Source organism: Camelina sativa, chromosome 20, assembly GCF_000633955.1.
Source record: "Camelina sativa cultivar DH55 chromosome 20, Cs, whole genome shotgun sequence".
Lineage (NCBI taxonomy): Eukaryota > Viridiplantae > Streptophyta > Magnoliopsida > Brassicales > Brassicaceae > Camelina > Camelina sativa.
In genome coordinates this window covers 24,528,566-24,546,973 of record NC_025704.1, presented here as the reverse complement: position 1 = coordinate 24,546,973, position 18,408 = coordinate 24,528,566, and the positions used below count along the sequence as shown (strand labels likewise).

At 33.2% G+C, this 18,408-nt stretch overlaps 4 protein-coding genes and 1 long non-coding RNA gene across 20 annotated transcripts; 4 read left to right on the top strand and 1 right to left on the bottom strand.

Moving 5' to 3' along the window:
- LOC104772788 (cannabidiolic acid synthase-like 1) lies at window positions 622-2,415 on the top strand. Its single transcript, XM_010497363.2, has one exon. The coding sequence runs from the start codon at window positions 676-678 to the stop codon at window positions 2,335-2,337; it is 1,662 nt and encodes a 553-aa protein (XP_010495665.2). The 5' UTR covers window positions 622-675; the 3' UTR covers window positions 2,338-2,415.
- On the top strand, window positions 5,197-7,539 carry LOC104771611 (cannabidiolic acid synthase-like 2). Of its 2 annotated transcripts, none has more exons than XM_010496162.1 (3): window positions 5,197-5,308; window positions 5,584-6,154; window positions 6,231-7,539. In XM_010496162.1, the coding sequence occupies exons 2-3, from the start codon at window positions 5,649-5,651 to the stop codon at window positions 7,345-7,347; spliced, it is 1,623 nt and encodes a 540-aa protein (XP_010494464.1). In that variant the 5' UTR covers window positions 5,197-5,308; window positions 5,584-5,648; the 3' UTR covers window positions 7,348-7,539. The 2 variants fall into 2 exon arrangements, with proteins under 2 accessions (XP_010494464.1, XP_010494465.1); XM_010496163.1 differs by having other exon boundaries at window positions 5,203-5,308; window positions 5,581-6,154.
- On the top strand, window positions 7,935-10,044 carry LOC104771609. 8 transcript variants are annotated; one of them, XR_764874.2, is made up of 4 exons: window positions 7,935-8,223; window positions 8,517-8,584; window positions 9,237-9,275; window positions 9,368-9,985. XR_764874.2 is itself a non-coding variant. In XM_010496161.2 (4 exons), exons 1-4 carry the CDS (start codon window positions 8,218-8,220, stop codon window positions 9,679-9,681), a joined length of 393 nt encoding a protein of 130 aa, XP_010494463.1. In that variant the 5' UTR covers window positions 7,938-8,217; the 3' UTR covers window positions 9,682-9,985. The 8 variants fall into 8 exon arrangements, 1 of the variants encoding a protein (XP_010494463.1); XR_764873.2 differs by having other exon boundaries at window positions 9,350-9,985; XM_010496161.2 differs by having other exon boundaries at window positions 7,938-8,223; window positions 9,402-9,985.
- On the top strand, window positions 10,137-15,618 carry LOC104771608. Of its 3 annotated transcripts, none has more exons than XM_019241626.1 (7): window positions 10,278-10,611; window positions 10,920-11,011; window positions 11,097-11,370; window positions 11,451-11,541; window positions 11,629-11,753; window positions 11,848-11,929; window positions 14,894-15,618. In XM_019241626.1, the coding sequence occupies exons 2-7, from the start codon at window positions 10,979-10,981 to the stop codon at window positions 14,925-14,927; spliced, it is 639 nt and encodes a 212-aa protein (XP_019097171.1). In that variant the 5' UTR covers window positions 10,278-10,611; window positions 10,920-10,978; the 3' UTR covers window positions 14,928-15,618. The 3 variants fall into 3 exon arrangements, with proteins under 3 accessions (XP_010494460.1, XP_019097171.1, XP_019097170.1); XM_019241625.1 differs by having other exon boundaries at window positions 10,279-10,611; window positions 10,868-11,011; XM_010496158.2 differs by having other exon boundaries at window positions 10,137-11,011; window positions 14,894-15,615.
- Window positions 11,202-14,879, bottom strand: LOC104771607. 6 transcript variants are annotated; one of them, XR_764867.1, is made up of 4 exons: window positions 12,762-13,056; window positions 12,593-12,655; window positions 12,365-12,492; window positions 11,202-11,289 (listed from the first exon to the last, which is right to left on the bottom strand). It is a non-coding gene; the product is annotated as an uncharacterized LOC104771607 (long non-coding RNA). The 6 variants fall into 6 exon arrangements; XR_764868.2 differs by lacking the exon at window positions 11,202-11,289 and adding an exon at window positions 11,924-12,037; XR_764869.2 differs by lacking the exon at window positions 11,202-11,289 and adding an exon at window positions 13,064-14,879 and having other exon boundaries at window positions 12,122-12,492; window positions 12,762-12,931.

Genomic DNA, 18,408 nt, shown 5'->3' with positions numbered 1-18,408 from the left:
ACCAATTAAATATATTAGATTCTTATTTCCCTTTTAAAGAATAAAATTAGAAATTTAGAATTGGCCTCAAACCACATTTTCCACAATGTTTTAAAAAGGGATTTTTGTCAAATATGCCATATTTTTAAAAAAAGTTTCCAAATGTGCCATATTGTTTTCATTCTTACGAAATGTGTCATATTTGGCATTAGGGCATAAATTGTTGTCCACCAAAATGAAAATAAAAAGGTTAAAGTTGTTCATGGAGGTTGAAGTTGTCCACCAAAAAGGTTAAAATTGTTCAAAAATGTTAAAGTTGGCGACCTAAGAAGTTAAAACTGTCCAAAAAAATTTAAGTTGTCTACCGAAGAGGTTAAAGTTGTTCACCAAATATCAAAAATATTGTCTACCAAATTAAATTGTCTATCAATTGTCATCGCTGTGACACATTTGGAAATACTTAATCGAATATGGCAGATTTGGAAAGAAAAAACATTGTTCATGTCACATTTGATAGTTTTCTCTTTTCTAAAAGTTTTGAAGTAATTTTCTTCTTCAGAAATCACACCCAATCAGTCGTTTTCTTCGACAATATATTACCACTTTTAGAGCTTATCTTGATAAATATAAAAAATCATCTTAACTCATAGCCACTTGATATATAAAAACGAAATAAAGTTCTTCAAAAGGAACCTTATGCTTGTCTCCTCACCGAGTCACCGTTTCTATGATTCTATCTATGCATCAAAAATGGAGTTTTTGAGAACTTTTCTTTCTCTCTTTGCAAATTTTCTCCTGTTAAATCTTTTTCTTTCTCATGTTCCTTCGATTTCAGCCCAGTGGACTAACCACGAAGACTTTCTCAAGTGTCTTTCTTACACTATAAACAACTACACCGTTGATATAAGAATCATACACACAACCAAAGACCCTTCCTTTTACTCAATCTTGAATTCTTCCATACAAAATCCAAGATTCTCTGTTCTTGAAACACCTAAACCAGTCTCAATCATTACTCCGGTTCAAGTCACGCATGTTCAGTCCACGGTTAAATGCGCACGGTTTCACGGTGTCCACGTCAGGACCAGGAGCGGTGGGCATGACTACGAAGGCTTCTCTTACATCGCCAAAAGAAGACCGTTCGTTGTCATTGATTTGAGATATCTCCGGTCTATAACATTAAATATTGATAACCGGACCGGTTGGGTCCAATCCGGAGCAACAGTTGGGGAATTGTACTACGAGCTTGGGAAGTTGAGCAAATCTTTAGCCTTTCCGGCCGGTCTTTACCCAACGGTTGGCGTTGGAGGGCAATTCGGAGGTGGAGGGTATGGTACGTTGATGAGAAAATATGGTTTGTCGGCGGATAATATAATTGACGCGCATATTGTGGACGCGAACGGAAGCTTTCTTGACCGACAAGGCATGGGTGAGGATCTCTTCTGGGCTATCCGTGGAGGTGGGGGATCGAGCTTTTGCATTGTCATATCATGGAAGATTAGATTGGTTGATGTTCCAACGGTAGTAACTGTCTTTCTTGTTAATAAAACATCAGAAGAAGAGGCTGTCTCGGTCTTTAACAAGTGGCAGTATATAGCAGATAAGGTTCCTAATGATCTGTTCATAAGAGCTATGTTGCAGAAGGAAACTAAGGTCTACGCTTCGTTCCCGGGACTTTACCTCGGTCCGGTAAGCGATCTATTAGTGTTAATGAAGAAGAAGTTTCCGGAATTAGGTCTTGAGGTTGAAAATTGTAGAGAAATGAGTTGGATTGAGTCTGTTCTCTATTTTATCAAAGAAGATTCGATGGATAGTCTTGCGAAACGGAAACGAACCTCGAGATCTTTTAAAGGGAAAGACGATTTTATTCAAAAACCCATACCTAAAAGCGCAATTCGGTATCTCTGGAGACGGTTCTACGCACCAGAGGCTCAGCGTGCTAAGATCATATTGACTCCATTTGGTGGTAAAATGAGTGAAATTGCGGAATCTAAAATACCATTTCCACATCGAAAAGGGAATCTTTATGAGATTCAATACTTGGCTTATTGGAGTGAAGAAGAAGATAAGAATGTGACTGATACGAAAACATACTTCAGATGGGTTGAGAGCGTACACAAATTTATGACTCCTTATGTTTCAAAATCTCCAAGAAGAGCTTATGTTAATTTTAGAGACATTGATTTGGGGATGTATCTTGGGATGAGTATGAAGACAAAGTACGAGGAAGCAAAGATTTGGGGAGTTAAGTATTTTAAAAACAATTTCGATAGATTGGTGAGAGTTAAAACTAACGTTGATCCAATGGATTTCTTCTGTGATGAACAAAGTATTCCAATTCTGAAATCTTTTACTTAAAATTTTCAAATTTGTTTCCTTTAATAATCGAATTAAACCAAGTGAAACAAAAATAAACCGAATTTTTGTAAACCGGTTTGTTCTAAATATTCAAACCGGGATGTCAAATTTTGAGTGGACATGTCTAGTCTAGTCTAATCTGGTCGAACAAAATAATTAGGGTATTATACATAAAGTACAAAAAGTAAAATAATGGGAAATGAGTGACATGTATTGTCCCATACTCCACCATTAAATTAAAAATAGATATTTTCAAATGATTAATTTGCTCTAAGCTGATCTTGTGACTTGTAGCACATTTGGATTAAGGGCTTAGCTGATTAGCTCTATCTTATGGGTTCAACTCATGACACTATGGTAGAGAGGAAAAAACAAAGAGAACTTGCTATACATATAAAATATGAATGCTCAATCCGTGTCTGTGTCTCACCTGATGGCTCAAAATGACAGGTTTCAAAACATCAAAATTCGAACACGGCGTATAATAATACTTTTTGCGATTTGTGTATGATTGATTAACATCTAAAGTCTTTAAACGTTCTAGACGATAAGCAATATCCAAAAATCCGATTACCACCTAATAATTTTGAATACTTATAAAAAGAGTGACATCAATGGAAATAATTGACATGTCCCACACAGACACACATTCATATCCATAAAATGTGCTGAGTGCTAACAAAAAAATGTAAAACGCCCCACCTGATATTTCAAAAGTATTTATAATTGTGTCAATCACCAATTCTAATATTATATGCTCTCTTCAAATAATGTCTTTATCTGATCTTTGAGCATGATTCATAATTGACACAAAATTAGTTGAAAACGTTTGCAATGGACTGGTCGATATAAATATCGGCACCTGTGAACGGATTTTGTTTTTTTATATCATGTCTGGTTATGTGGACCAGTCCACACATTTTTCCACCAAAAATAAAAACAAATTGGCGAATTTGGTGGGTTTGGAGTTTGTACCTAGGTAGGACCGTAAACATCGACCTAACCCCAAAAGTCAATCTAGGAGAACAAGATCGTGTCGGTATATGGGATTTTCACCAACCATGCAACACAAACAGAAGAATGAAAAAAAAAAAAAAAAACCTTCTTAAATTTAGAGGATGAGAGCAGAATGAACATCTTGATGTTTTATTCAGTCCTTTTTCTTTTGATATCAAATGTTTTATTCAGTCTTAACCGGTATTTTTTCTAGTGTGCTTAGATATCCGTACTTCTGTAGTATCACTAGCATCAGTAATTGGGGTTGCTAACTAAACTGTAGAGTTCTAGGCTTTTAAGTACCACTAGCATCTTTATCACTATCGGGATATTCGATCTACTGTATTATAATAATAATAAGCTATATATTTTAGAGAATCAATTAAACTGAAAATTGTCAAAGCTTCACAAAAAGAGAACTTTTTTTTTTGTTTAATTTTTTCCAACTTGTATAATTATAAAAGTCTTTAAATTGAGTTAAAAAACATAATTTATTTAATCTTTGCTAAAAAAATACGAAATTTTTCATTACTAAAAATATTCATATTATTTTATAGTTGATAAAAAATCTACGATTTTCCAATTTATCATCCATCGTGGTTATGTTTTTCAACAACGTTAACACAATTGTAAACACTATTAATTCATACATGTTTTATCATTTATGCATATTTATATAAATATTAATATACATATTTATAAATCTAGAGCAAATCAGATATTAAAATTTTGATTTTTATAATAGAAAAGTTGAATTTTAATATAAACATTGAAGTTTTTAGTTTTTCGGGAAATTATTGAATTACATGTAAACTATAAAACAGCTCAAAACACGGATAACATGAATATTTTGCTACCACTACTAGTAAACGTATACTTTCAGTTTTCTACAAACACAAGTGCAACGTTTTTTGAGGCCCATGAGAGGAGAAAATGTCCGTCACGTTGCGTCACTTGAGACAATGGCTCTCGTCACATTTACACCATTGAATAAGTTGGCTAATCTCACTCGTCTTCATTGACCTGAAAAAAATGAGGAAATCTATGGCCTATTTTTCATATTTACACATATGAATTTGACTCAAAACACACGAATATAATAGTGGGTTGGTTAAATGACAAATAAACAAAATTTAGTTAGGTAAATGACAAATAGTAAATTTGACAAATGACAATAGAAAATATTAAAGTTTTAAAAAGTATAGTAATAATAGTCAACATTGTCAATTTGCCATTAAACAGTCTTTTTATATTTTATTTTCATCCACATTTTTGTGTTAGTAGATATCTAATCTACCACATAGTGAACGGCTTTAATAGTATTTATTATGTACTGTAATCGTCTAAATATATCATATAACTATCTAATAAAAATAAATAATAAACTTGGAATTGTAAAGCATAACTACCATGTGATAAATTTGACGTCTACATAAAAAAAGATTGATTTCGATACAGGAGCAAGGTGATGCTCGCTATGGGAACTGCTTGGTTGTTTGGTTCGCAACACACTAGGGACATTAGTTCATTAGTTCATTATTCTCTGCTCAATTTGTTTAAAAATTTTAAAAACATGTTGCACTTGATGTAAAACCGTTTTACCTTTTTTCGAATAAATTTTACATTTTATTCAAAAAAAAATAATAATCAATTTCTAACAGTTTAATGAATGATAAAATCATCCAAATTATATTAAGTCACATAATTGCTATCCATAAACTTATAATTTGTTCTAGAGTGAACATTTATACTTAATTTATTATTAGAAATTTAGAATATAGAAAAAGGCTTAATGAGGTTGGGTGAATTTTTTTCGTTTCCCATCTCTTTTAGTCTTTTTCTTTTCTTCTCTATTACTATATATTTCTCTAGTCTTCAATACTCTTAACACACCACACCAGTCACACCCTTGAATGTTCTTCCATCTTTGTCGCCTTCATCTCATCTCATCTCCACAACGCTTACGGTCAAGTTGGTAAGTCTCTCTGAGAATGGCCTTTCTTTGTTTCAACTTTAAATGGCACTGAGTTTTTGTGGTATCAGTAAAATCAAACGATCCATGATGAAAGAACTTGACTTGGTAAAATATTATTTGTTCAGTGACTACTTTATGTAAAGAGTTTAGGCCATTGCGCAATGATTTTTCATAGAGTAGAAAAAATAAAGTTGTACATTTGTGGAAACTTTAAGACAGAAGAGAGCGTGTAAAAAGGTTTAGATTTTTCCATATTAATACACTTACTTCAGCAGATGCTGTTGGGAGCAAAGAGTAACAAACAACCATAAAGCAACAGAAGAAACTTACTCTAGAAAGAATGGGATCTTCAAGACCATTCCCTGTATTTTCATTTCTTTCGATTTTGGCCTTATATTTTTCATTATACACCATAACACCAACCTCTTCGTTAGCCTCCCTGCAAGATCAATTCATCAACTGTGTCCAAAGAAACACACACGTTTATTTCCCACTCGAGAAAACGTTCTTTGCTCCTGCTAAAAACGTCTCTATGTTCAGCCAAGTCCTTGAATCGACGGCTCAGAATATCCGGTTCTTGAAAAAATCCTTGCCTAAACCGGGATTCATAATCAGCCCTATTCATGAGTCTCACGTCCAAGCTTCCGTCATCTGTGCCAAGAAACTCCGAATGCATCTACGTGTTAGAAGCGGTGGTCACGACTATGAAGGCTTGTCTTATGTCTCACAGATCGTCAAACCGTTTATATTGCTGGATCTGTCAAAGATGAGGCAGGCCGACATTAATATAAAAGACAACACCGCTTGGGTTCAATCTGGTTCCACAGTTGGTGAACTTTATTACAGGTAATAAACGCAACAATGACCATACCAAACAAAACAAAAAAAAACAAGATTTGATCAAAATGTTTGTTACTTGTAGGATTGCGGAGAAGAGCAAAGTCCATGGGTTCCCTGCGGGTTTGTGCTCGAGCTTAGGCATAGGAGGGCACATAACTGGCGGTGCATACGGTGCTATGATGAGAAAATACGGTCTCGGTGCAGACAATGTTCTAGACGCAAAGATCGTTGATGCCAATGGTAGATTACTCGACAGAGCAGCGATGGGTGAGGATACATTTTGGGCTATTAGAGGAGGCGCTGGAGGGAGTTTTGGGATAATTCTAGCGTGGAAGATCAAACTTGTTCCTGTTCCTCAGACCGTGACCGTCTTCACTGTCACCAAAACGTTACAGCAAGACGTTGGCCACAAGATTATTTCAAAGTGGCAAAGAGTTGCGGACAAGCTTGTTGAAGAGCTATTCATCCGAGTGCTCTTCAACGTAGCTGGAACCGGTGGGAACAAGACTGTGACCATGTCGTATAACAGTCTGTTTCTTGGCGGGAAAGGCACATTGATGAAAGTTATGAAGAAGAGTTTCCCGGAGCTAGGGCTAACACTGAAAGATTGTATCGAAATGAGCTGGCTTGAATCCATCGCTTACATTTCTGGATTCCCTACCCACACTCCTACTAATATCTTGCTTCAAGGGAAGTCTCCTTTCCCAAAGGTCAACTTCAAAGCCAAATCGGATTTCGTTAAAACCCCAATCCCCGAATCCGGGCTTAAAGGGATGTTCCAGAAGCTACTTAAAGAAGATATTCCATTGATGATATGGAACCCTTACGGTGGAATGATGGCGAAAATCCCCGAATCCCAAATCCCTTTCCCGCATAGGAAAGGAGTTCTCTTCAAGGTTCAGTACGTAACGAGTTGGCTGGACAGCGACAAGAGGCCAAGCAAACACATGAATTGGATCAGGGATTTCTACAATTACATGACGCCTTATGTCTCAAGTAATCCACGACAAGCTTACGTGAACTACAGAGATCTAGACCTAGGAAAGAACACGAAAGACACAAAAACTTGCTACAAACAAGCTCAAGGCTGGGGAGCTAACTACTTCAAAAACAATTTCAACAGATTGGTGAGTATTAAATCAAAGGTTGATCCAGAGAACTTCTTCAGACACGAGCAGAGCATCCCACCTATGCCCTAACGACATCTTTATTAAATCAAATAAGAATAAACTAGAAGAGATCAGAGTATGGTTCTTCTGTATTTCAGAAAACAAAAATGTTCTAGCGCTTGTAGTAGTTTGCTTCACCTATAATTCGAAATGTTGCTTCTTAGAACCTAATTCCTCAATCAAGTTTAGAATCCTATTTAAAGGCTTGTTCTTCTTGGTGAATTTAAGATCTTATACCTGTAACTCCTATAAGATAACCACGGAGGCGAATAAGAGAATTAGGATCCACCATCAGGCATTATAAAACTTACTAGGAGAGTTACCTGCACACTTGTGCGGGCAAGAATTAAATAGAAAAAAAACTAAATTAATTGACCATTTTTTTAAATTAAAATTTTGTTATTTTTAATAATGTTGAAAATTTGAATTTAATTTTGTATCTAAAAATCTAAATTCCATAGTCAAATAAATCATATATATAATATCAGAGTTTTCTCTCATTCTAGGGTGTCCACGTCAGCATAAATTATCAATTTCGTTGGGCTTTTTGTAAGCCCAAATATAATTTTTCTAAGTCCAATTGATCAAAGCCTTTTTGAACTTTTTCCCTTTCTCGTCTTCTACGTTATCAGATTTCTTCTCTTTCTTCTCCACCACGAGCTCCTTCAACAATGGACTGCAACAATCCTCAATACTTTCTCCTACTAAAACCCCAATATGTTAAATCTCAAATCGTTTTTTCTCCTTCTAAAACCTAAATCGGCCTCTCTTCGGATCCAAACCCTTGACGTCTCGGTCTCGCTGATCTGTTTGCTAAATTCAAGCTTCGAAGCCCTAATTTGTTTCGCCATTATCATTGATTTGTTCTATTTCTCGCGTCACCTGACTTAGTAAAAAGATATGAAGGTTATGGAGTTCGATTCGCTATATGATCCGTCTATATATTCAATCTTATTTAGAAGTGATGAACAGATGAGCATTACATTTAATTTATCGGTGTTGATATAATTGAATTGTAAGGTTGTTTCTGAAGATTTTTGTGTGTGTGTAGTGATTTATCGGTGGGGATAAAATTGAATTGTAAGGTTGTTTTTGATGATTTTTGTGTGTGTAGTGATTTATCGGTGGGCATAGAATTGAATTGTAAGGTTTTTTTTTTGATGATTTTCATCAGCTCTTAACTTTAATTATCTCCACAGGGATTTGAACGAAGATGTATTTTCAGTGCTATATCAACGAGAAGGGTGAGAAGGTTTACACCACTAAGGTACCTTCACTTTATTATACTCATCTCTTCTCTTTTGTATGCTTAATTTGTGTTTTGTAAGGTTTTTTTTGTAGATTTTTGTGTCTGCAGTATCGGTGGGGATAGAATTGAATTGTAAGGTTTTTTTTTTTGATGATTTTTGTGTGTGTAGTTTTAATTCAAACCCTTTTTTTTTCTTTTGAGAATTACCTGGTCCATGCGAGGTCTACGGCGAGCTGTAGAGCGGATACAAGCTGCAGCACAAGCAACCATGCGAGCCATCTCTTCTCTGTCATACTCATTATGCAGCTTTGTATCGAGAAGGGACACACTAGCAACTTTTGTTGATTAATTTATCTTCAAAATTTATAGAAGCTCTTCTCGACACATTGAATTCAGTTTTGCTTTGATATAAGCTCTTCTCGACACATTGAGTTCAGTTTTGCTTTTGTCATGTCTGCTTAGTCTTAACATTTGCTGTTTGTTTTGTCTAAACCTAGGAAGATAGAAGTTCTTTCGGACATTGAGTTCTTTTTTTAGTTCTTATTCTATATATAGAAGCATTTTGATACACAATGAGCTTGGTTTCATTTATGTTTATAGAGTTTCATTTATTCTGTCTTCCAGTCGGTTCTCATATGATCCATATAATTGTTTCATCTGGTTATTTCAGATTCAAGGAGGGCAAGTGCGTCAGTGATAAGATACAATGGTAATATATGCATTATAAAGATACATTTTGAATTTTGTTTATTTCAGCTATTTGAGCTAAGATTTTTTTTTCAGTCTTTTGGATAACCACAGTCAGCTTTGTTCAATTTCCATTCATTCCTGACAGTGGTGCTGCTTCTGATCTGCACTTGCACTTATCTGAAGATGCAGTTCCCTGCTATTTTGGAGCAGAAAACTGGATTAGTAGAATCCATGTTATAAAGGGTGAAAAAGGTTATCCATTCCACTCACCTCTCATTTATTTTGGTCAACTAAGAAAATGCATCATCAACATGTCATCAAGCGTTATAAAATTTAAGATTCTTAGATTCGTATATTCATTTATATTCTTAACTCCACTACTTGACTCTCATATCATGCTTGAGATTTTAATTTTCTACTATTGAAACGGAAATTGGACTAAACCATTACTCAACAATGTAAATGGTGCCACAAGTTTCGAACATTTGAAGACTGTAGGAGGTGTTGTACATGAAACTTTTAAAGAAGCATGTTATGCAAGAGGGTTGATAGATGGAGACAACTAATGGGACAAGTGAAATGGTGAAAAGATTTGTTGAAAAGCTCATTCACTTTGGTGACTATCCCTTTCAAGATATAATTGTATTTTTTGCCTCTGTTATGAACTCAAACTCTGTTTTCTTTGTTTTCTTACACTTTTATTTTCCAAATAAATTTCACATTTTTATTTGGAACGCTTATGCACTATTGCTCTTATTGTTATCAGCCTTCTCCTACCTTCAAGTTTAGTATACATGCTTTGAGTAGTATTTTTAATATATAAACTACACATTTTAATATACATATTCACAATTTTTATTCACTTCATTGCATCCTTGAAACGATAATAAAACATAAAACATAAAACACAAGCTTAATTAACGTGTTAATCTTTTTATCGAATTAATCACATGTTAACAATTAAACGGGCCACAGGCCCATTTTTTGTTTTCAACTTCGGTTTGATGATTTAATTGACGAGGCAAATAATCGAAAAAATTTCAGGTCAACAATTAAACAGGATAACATTATAAATTGTTTCCTCTTCATATTCGATCAGTTTTCGAATCTTCTTCTTCTCCACCACGACGATGATGACTTCAACCATCCTTAGTCTCTAATCTTTAATTGCATCAATTAAAGCTAAAACCCAATCCTTTTTCCTTCTAAACCCCCAATTCTAGCGAATTCAATTTTGTTAATTCAAAATTTGAAACCTAAAAATCTCAATTCGTCTGGGAATTCTTGAGACTGATCTTATTCTCTTTCCACTGTCTAATTCTTGGATAAGCAACTGTCATCAAGCGTTACAACAAGTAAGATTCTTAAATACATTTATTCATTTCTAACCTAAACTCCACTACTTGAATTTCATATCGTGCTTGAGATTTTAAATGTCCACTATTGAAACTGAAATTGGAACCTGATGTCGATTAGCCTTTCTATATGACTACTATAAATCCTTTCACATCACCCACAAACACGAATCCATCTTTGCATCTTGATTAAAAAAACCAAAACTTTATTTTTGAGAAAATGTCTAATGTCGATGTTGTTGCGATTTCTGCTGAGGCTAACTATGTGAGCTTTGATGGCTTACGTCTTGGTCATTCCTCCCAACAAGTTGTTGGCCGTCTACTTCGTTTTTGGGATGCTCGCAATATCAAGAAGGATAATGAATTTATGGGAATAATCCTTCTCTTACTCGATGAAAAGGTTGAACTTTTTATATGTTTTGATGTATAAATATCTTATTCTTAGTCTCTTCTTACTAGCTAAACCCTTTCTTTTTTCTTTTCAGTGCTCAGTAATCAATGCCTTCATCCCATCTGCTTCTGCCAGTCAATTCCGTCATGTTTTACGTGAAGGTGTAATCTTCAATGTTGGAGGAATTGAAGTGGGTCGGTGCCAAAAGCTCTACAAGATCACTGAACATCCTTACGTCATTCGTTTCCTGCCTGCCACATCAATTGTTGAGGTTGCAGATGTTGGCCCTTCAATTGAGCGAGAAAAATTCATGTTACGAAACTTTGACGACTTGAAAGTTCTTGCTAACACCAACAATGAACTCCCTGGTAATATTTCACTTAAATTGTCTCTGTCCCTCAATTTTAATCAAAAACTATGAAATAACTTTACCCCTTCCCCTATGTAGATGTGGTTGGCCAAATCTGCTTTGTTCAAGGATCTAACCTCAATGATCCAACTTCCACTCAGCGTTTGGTAGTACGATACCGGATGGATACGTAAGCTTACTAATACTCTTTCAAAAGTACCATGTATGGCAGAAAATTCACATTCAAAATCTATAACTACATTTTTAAAATTATTAGGTCTGTTATTGTATACTTATCACTATGGGATGATGTTGCTGCTACCTTCCGTGCACATCTCAGCTCTGGCAATACCATGAATTCTGTCATGCTGGTTACTACCGTGAACCCAAAGATGTTTGGAGGTTTGTACTAATCTCAAATCTAAAACCATTTTCTTATTTATTTGTAGCTACTAAACTCAAATCTTAAGACATATACTTATTTGCCTTTTTAAAGGTAACCTTTATCTGAACTCCACATCTGCAACAAGGTTCTTTTTTGATACCGACATTCAGCCAATCCAGCAGTTTTCCAACAGGTAAGATTGTTAACAATACTTCTTTAATATGGTACTGAAAAATCTAACAATAACGAACAAACACTCCAAAATCTGTACTTCCTTTCTTCATCCTAAAAATCTCGCAAGCTTTATCAACACAAAAATAACAAATTTCGCAATCAAAGAAATCAAAAACTCACATAGTCAACGCCCACACCACAAAAGCAAAACTGAACTCAATGTGTCGAAAAGATTAGTCTTAGAGTACTACTTGCTAAATAACAATAGAAAAATACTTAGACGATAAGTTTGGAAAAGGTCTTGTCAGTTGCCAGCACTCAAGAAAACCTAGCTAGGGTCCTTTTTACGTGATCAGATTAACATAGATTAGCAATTTATTCAAAGTAACAATATTAAGAGAGGAGATTTGTTCGTCATAGATAAGTTATACACTAAGGGAAAAATGGTACTCACGAAATTGGATCCGATAGAATACTTCTTAAGGAAGGCTTCTTAAGGAAGGCTCTTTGCAAACATCATCCCGCAGAACCTGACATCAACAATGTATGAGGTAGCGCCAATCATAAAACAGATCCAAATCCCTGTGGAGATAATTAAAGTTAAGAGCTGATGAAAACGAAAAACACAACAGTAAGAAATCCTAAATTAAGAAAAATTCCTACTCTAAAACAGAGATTATACCTCAGAGAGATGTTTCTTGGTTCTGAATTTTTTTTGGAGACGGAGAAGCTGATTAGGGTTTCGCTGGAGCAAAAGGAGAGGTTTTACGGCGACACTCGTCAATGTGTATGTATATTAAGTTCAATTTCAAAACTGCAATCAGGAGGAATCTCAACTAAAAACAACTTACCAAGCCATGGGACCTTGACGAAGAAAAATCCATAGAAGTAGAATCGTTAATCTCCGCAGAGATATCGGGAAGATGACGATAAGGTTTTGTCCAGCTTTTTGATTTAATAGGCTGATATCACAAATCGATTTGGATTTTGTCAACTGTCTCGGCAAAACTAATAACGAATCCTCGACAATCAAATCCATAAACAAATACATCAAAAATTGCAACCCAAATAAAGAGAAAGCTGAACGATTGAAACAGAGGAATAATAGATGAAGAAGAAAGAAAGAATAAGAAAACGGAGCTGCGAGGCTCACCTATAAGGTTTTGTCGTCGGTGTGCTTCCAGCTCACGATTGTTAGAGGAAAATCTTCTATCCGTTGCTCAAAAAATCACACTTTATTTATTTGACCCTTTTTCTTTTGCTAATAGGCCTAACTCTCATAACAAGCCCAATAGTCACTTAAATAACAAAAGTGGACAAAATTTTATAAACGAAATGGATTAAATTTTACACCTCAACTGGGCTGGCTAAAAAAAAAACATATACTAAAGTAAATAAATAAATGCTTTTCGTTCTATAATTTTAAAATCTTAAAAGTTGGACCTTGAGCTACTAATAATTTCAGATAAAATAATAGAATGTACTTAGACACGAGCACACACTCTAAGCCAAACCTCCAACCAAATACATATAATCAAAAACATTTTTTTTAAAAAAACCCCTTACAAGATAAATTAGCATTGGTCCCGGCTAAGCATATGTGCTAAGGATAAAAAACACTAGGTCCAAACAAAAAAAAAAAACAGGTTTTTAAAAATTATTTCACAAAACAGTATATATATATAAGTTTTATATTAAAGATATTTCACTGAATCAACATAACTATAAACCAAACATCATTAGCATACAACCCCGCGCAACGCGCGGGTTCTCATCCCTAGTATTAATAATAGTTAATAAGATCTTTATTATAGTTGTCTATAATATATGCATGTAAACTTTTAATTAAGATTTTGAAGCCCATTTGCAAATTTTAAAATATTTAATGAGCCCAATACATTTTTATGGATAATTTAAATTAGGAAAGCAACCCATAAAAACATTTCTAGTACTTGTTTATACAAACATTCAAAATAATTTTAAAGTTTGCATTTACAAAAGACGTTTTCAAACTAATGTGCCTTCAGCTTAAGCCCCTGAAGATTCACCTTGATGCTCCATGATATGATTTATGTAATATCGTCCAGCAAATTCGGAGCTACACATATAAAAACACATTCATAAGTTAAACCCTAGCATGATACAATTCTTGATATTAATGAACTTTAAAAATTTACATAGCCTTATGATGCTCAAGTCCTTCAAACTCCGGTTTTATAAAGATTTTGGAGGAGGCCAATGTGTTTACAATACACGGTTCACCTAGGGATGTTTAAAGTGTTATAAAACTTTGGTAAATGTGTATATAACCTAGTCTTTAGCATTTGTTAAATATAGCAAGTGTTATTAATAGTATATACCTTCATACTCTCCAACCTTCAAAAAACACAGTACAGAAAACACCGGTTCAGTTTGATATGTGAGATGGCATCCAGATGACTCCCATAAAGACATGAAAAGGCTCCCATAAGAGTTTCATTCCTACAGATGAAGATACTTGTTACATACTATAGTAAAGCCAAACTTATAACTCTTAGAATCAGTAAAGATTGAATAAATGTGTATTACCTGCCATTTAATAGTGTCAAAATTACTTCATTATCACCATTTCCATTATTTCCTCTGTCCTCTACAGCTACTACACATCCGCAAACATCTATTTTTTTGGAAAAATACAGGAATTATCTTTACAATGAATGTCTCCAAAGCTTTTTAACATTCACATGTAACTATTTTCCTAAAAAGTTCAATTTTGTACTTTTCTATTGGAGGGACCAGTACACAAAGTTTCACAATTCCTTAAAAGTTTCTAGATTACAAAACACAAAGATAGCATTAACCATATTCATGTAGTCCAACATAAAAAATTACATAAAAATTAGAAAAACGTACCGAAAGAGATGTGATGATTGATTCTTCTACGATAGATATCATCCAAATTTTCGAATCGGAAGTAATTTTTGGAGTTAATTGATTCGAGCAGGGTCATGGTTGAATCATCCGTAAACTTGTTCTGAAAAGGATGATGGGTATTCCTTTCCCTGAGTGTTGGATTGATGATTTTGAAAGACCTAATATCATACCATTCACCTTCATCAATATACTTCAGTAGCTTTTTAAGTGTAGTTGGCACAAAGGCTACCTCAATTGTATCACCCTACAAAGTTTGATAATCATTGTGTAAGTAATCTAATATATAAACACTGTAAAAAAAAATCAAAAATAAGTAGAATTGTCATTCGATTAGTTTCCCTAACCTTTTTGTCCACCAGAAGAAGAATACGTTTTGTGACGAATTCCCTGACATGCCAAGAATTTAAAACCTTGGCGTTATGGATACACCAGTTCGATCTTCCCCGATGAAGATCAGAAATGTAATCAATTCTCATGATTTTATCAAATTGATTTTTTTTACTGTTTCTTCTCTGCTATCAAAGAACAAAAGGGGCTTTTGGATTTGTAAGAATACAAACAGTCACGATTAAACGTTGCGTCTTAAACGTTTTAGTGTTTCATTTTTTTTTTGACTAATTTATCTTATTTTATAAGTATAATAACAAACAAAGACAAATTTATATTTAATAGATATGTTGCAATTTCAGAATTTAAATGTGTTTAAGAATAGATAGTTAATATATAGACTTTATGATACAGATAACAATTATTTATTTTCATACAACATTGTTGATAATAATAACAAAATGATTTTCTTCAATATGAAATTCTATATCCTAATTTCATAGCAATCTTATCATTTTTGATATGTTACACCAAAAATTAATATTGAGGATTATGGCAAATTTTAAATGTTAAATCTATTCTTTTGTTATATTTTGAAAACAACTTTGATCTTTTTAATTTTTTATAGTAGTTCATATGCTAAGTCATTTTTTTGTTTGTCTTATTTTTTTTTTTTGGGAATGTTTCATCATTATTTTATTTTCCATAATTTTAATATCTGACTTTTTAAAGAAGTAATGTTCTTACCAAAATAGATAAAATGTTTAAAACCTATTAAACTTTTGTATTTTTAAGAGAGAAAAGTCGGATCCTGATTAATAATTAAATTAAATTTTTGTTATTTTTAGAAATATTCATAATTTGCAGTTAATTTGTATCTAAAGTATTTAATTTCACCTTTTAAAATGGACATATGAATAAGAGTAGTTAATAAGATTTTTATTATTTTTCTATATATGTAAACTTTTAAATAAGTTTTTGAAGCTCATTTGCAATTTTCATGAATTTAATGAGCCCAATATATTTGTTATGGTTAATTAAAATTATGTTGGATAAGGATTTGCGTCAAAATAATTTACTTCGTTTAGACAATATAGATAATACAGAAAAGCAACATAAATTCGAGGTCATACAAACATTACAAATAGTTATAAAGTTTACATATCCAAAAAAGTTTTTTACCTAATTTGCCTTCACCTTAAACCCCTTAAGATTACCCTTCATGCTCCATTATATGATTTATGTAATAGCGTCCAACAGATTCGGAGCTAATATATAGAAAGCACATTCATAAGTTAAACCCTAGCATTATATACTACTTGATATTAATAAAAATTTAAAACTTACATAGCCTTGTGATGCTCAAGTCTTTCAAATTTTGGTTTTATAAAGATCTTGGAGGAGGCCAAAGTGTTTTCAATACACGGTTTACCTAGAGATGTTCAAAGTGTTATAAAAGTTTGGTAAATGAGTATACAAAATAGCTAGTCTTTAGCATTTATTAAATCTATTAAGTGTTATTAACAGTCATACCTTCATACTCTCCAACCCTCCAGAAACGCAGTACACAAAATACCGGTTCATTTTGAAGTTGTTTACTGCACGACACTTTATAGATTCATTCCTACAGATGAAGATAGTAGAAACATTTTATAAAGAGTCAAACTTAAAATTCTTAGCAACATGATATGTGGAATAAATGTGTTTTACCTGCCATTTAATAGCGTGAAAACAACTTCATTAGCATGTTCTCTGTTGTCCGTTACAGCTACTACACATCCGCAAACATCTATTTTTTTGCCAAAAAGACATTTTTTTATTCCAAAGAGATGAATAAATGTTTCCAAATCTATCATCCACATAAAACTATTTAGTTAAAAAGTTCTATTTGTACTTTTATATAGGAGGAACCAATTCACAAAGTTCCAAAATTATGAAAAGTCTAAAGATTTACCAACACAAAGATAGCAAATATCTATGAATAAATGTTTCCAAATCTATCATCCACATAAAACTACTTAGGTAAAAGTTCTATTTGTACTTTTATATGGAAGAGACCAATTCACAAAGTTCCAAAATTCTTAAAAGTCTAAAGATTTACCAACACAAAGATAGCAAATATCTATATCCACGGGGTATAATTGAAATTATTATAAACCATATTTTAAAAACGTACCAAAAGAGATGGGATGATGGATTCTTGAACGATATATATCATGCAAATCTTCGAATCGGAAGTAATTTTTCGAATTTGCTGATTCCAACTGAGTAATGGTTGAATCATCCATAAACTTGATTTGGAGAGGATGATAAGTTCCTCTCCCTTAGGGTTGGATTGATGATTTTGAAAGTCCTAATCTCATAACATTCACCCTCATAAATATACTTCCGGAGCTTTTTAAGTGTTGTTGGAACAAAGGCCACCTCAATTGTGTCACCCTTCAAAATTTGATAAAAATTGTGTTAGTAATCTAATATATAAGACTGTTAAAATAACAAATTTAAGTAGAATTGTCATTTGGCAAATTCTCTAACCTTTTCGTCCACGAGAAGAAGAACACGTTTGCTGAAGAATTCGTAGACATACCAAGAATTTAAGACCTTGGCTTGGATACACCAGTTCGTTATTCCCCGATGAAGATCAGAAATATAATTGATCCTCATGATTGTATCAAATTAGGGTTTTTCTGTTTATTCTCTGTTGTCGGAGAAAAAAGGGGATTTCGGAATTGTAAGAATACAAACAGTCACGATTAAACGTTGCGTCTTAACGTTTTAGTGTTTCACCTTTTTCACTATTAAATATTATTATTTTAATTATGATAACAGATGAAAGACAGAATTTGTTATTAATAGATATGATGCAAAATTATAATTTAAATGTGTTTGAGATTTAATAGTTAATATATAGACTTTATGTACAGTCAACAATTATATTTACCATTACATGAAATATATATTCTATCTAATTACATAGCAATATTACCATTTTAGATATGTTACAACAAAATGTAATGAGTATTATGACACACAGTGTATTTTAAAGATCATAATAATTTTTTATTTAATTATAGAAAATAAATATAGATATAAGAATCCAAAACAATTATCCAATTAAAAACCATAATAATTAAACAGTCTCAAATACCTCTTTGAAAACAACATTAAGTGTTTTATTCTGGCATTTCCCATCTTTATCTGTAATTAACACCTTCAATCCTTTTCTGGTTGTGACTCGAGAGAAGGCAACATAAAGCT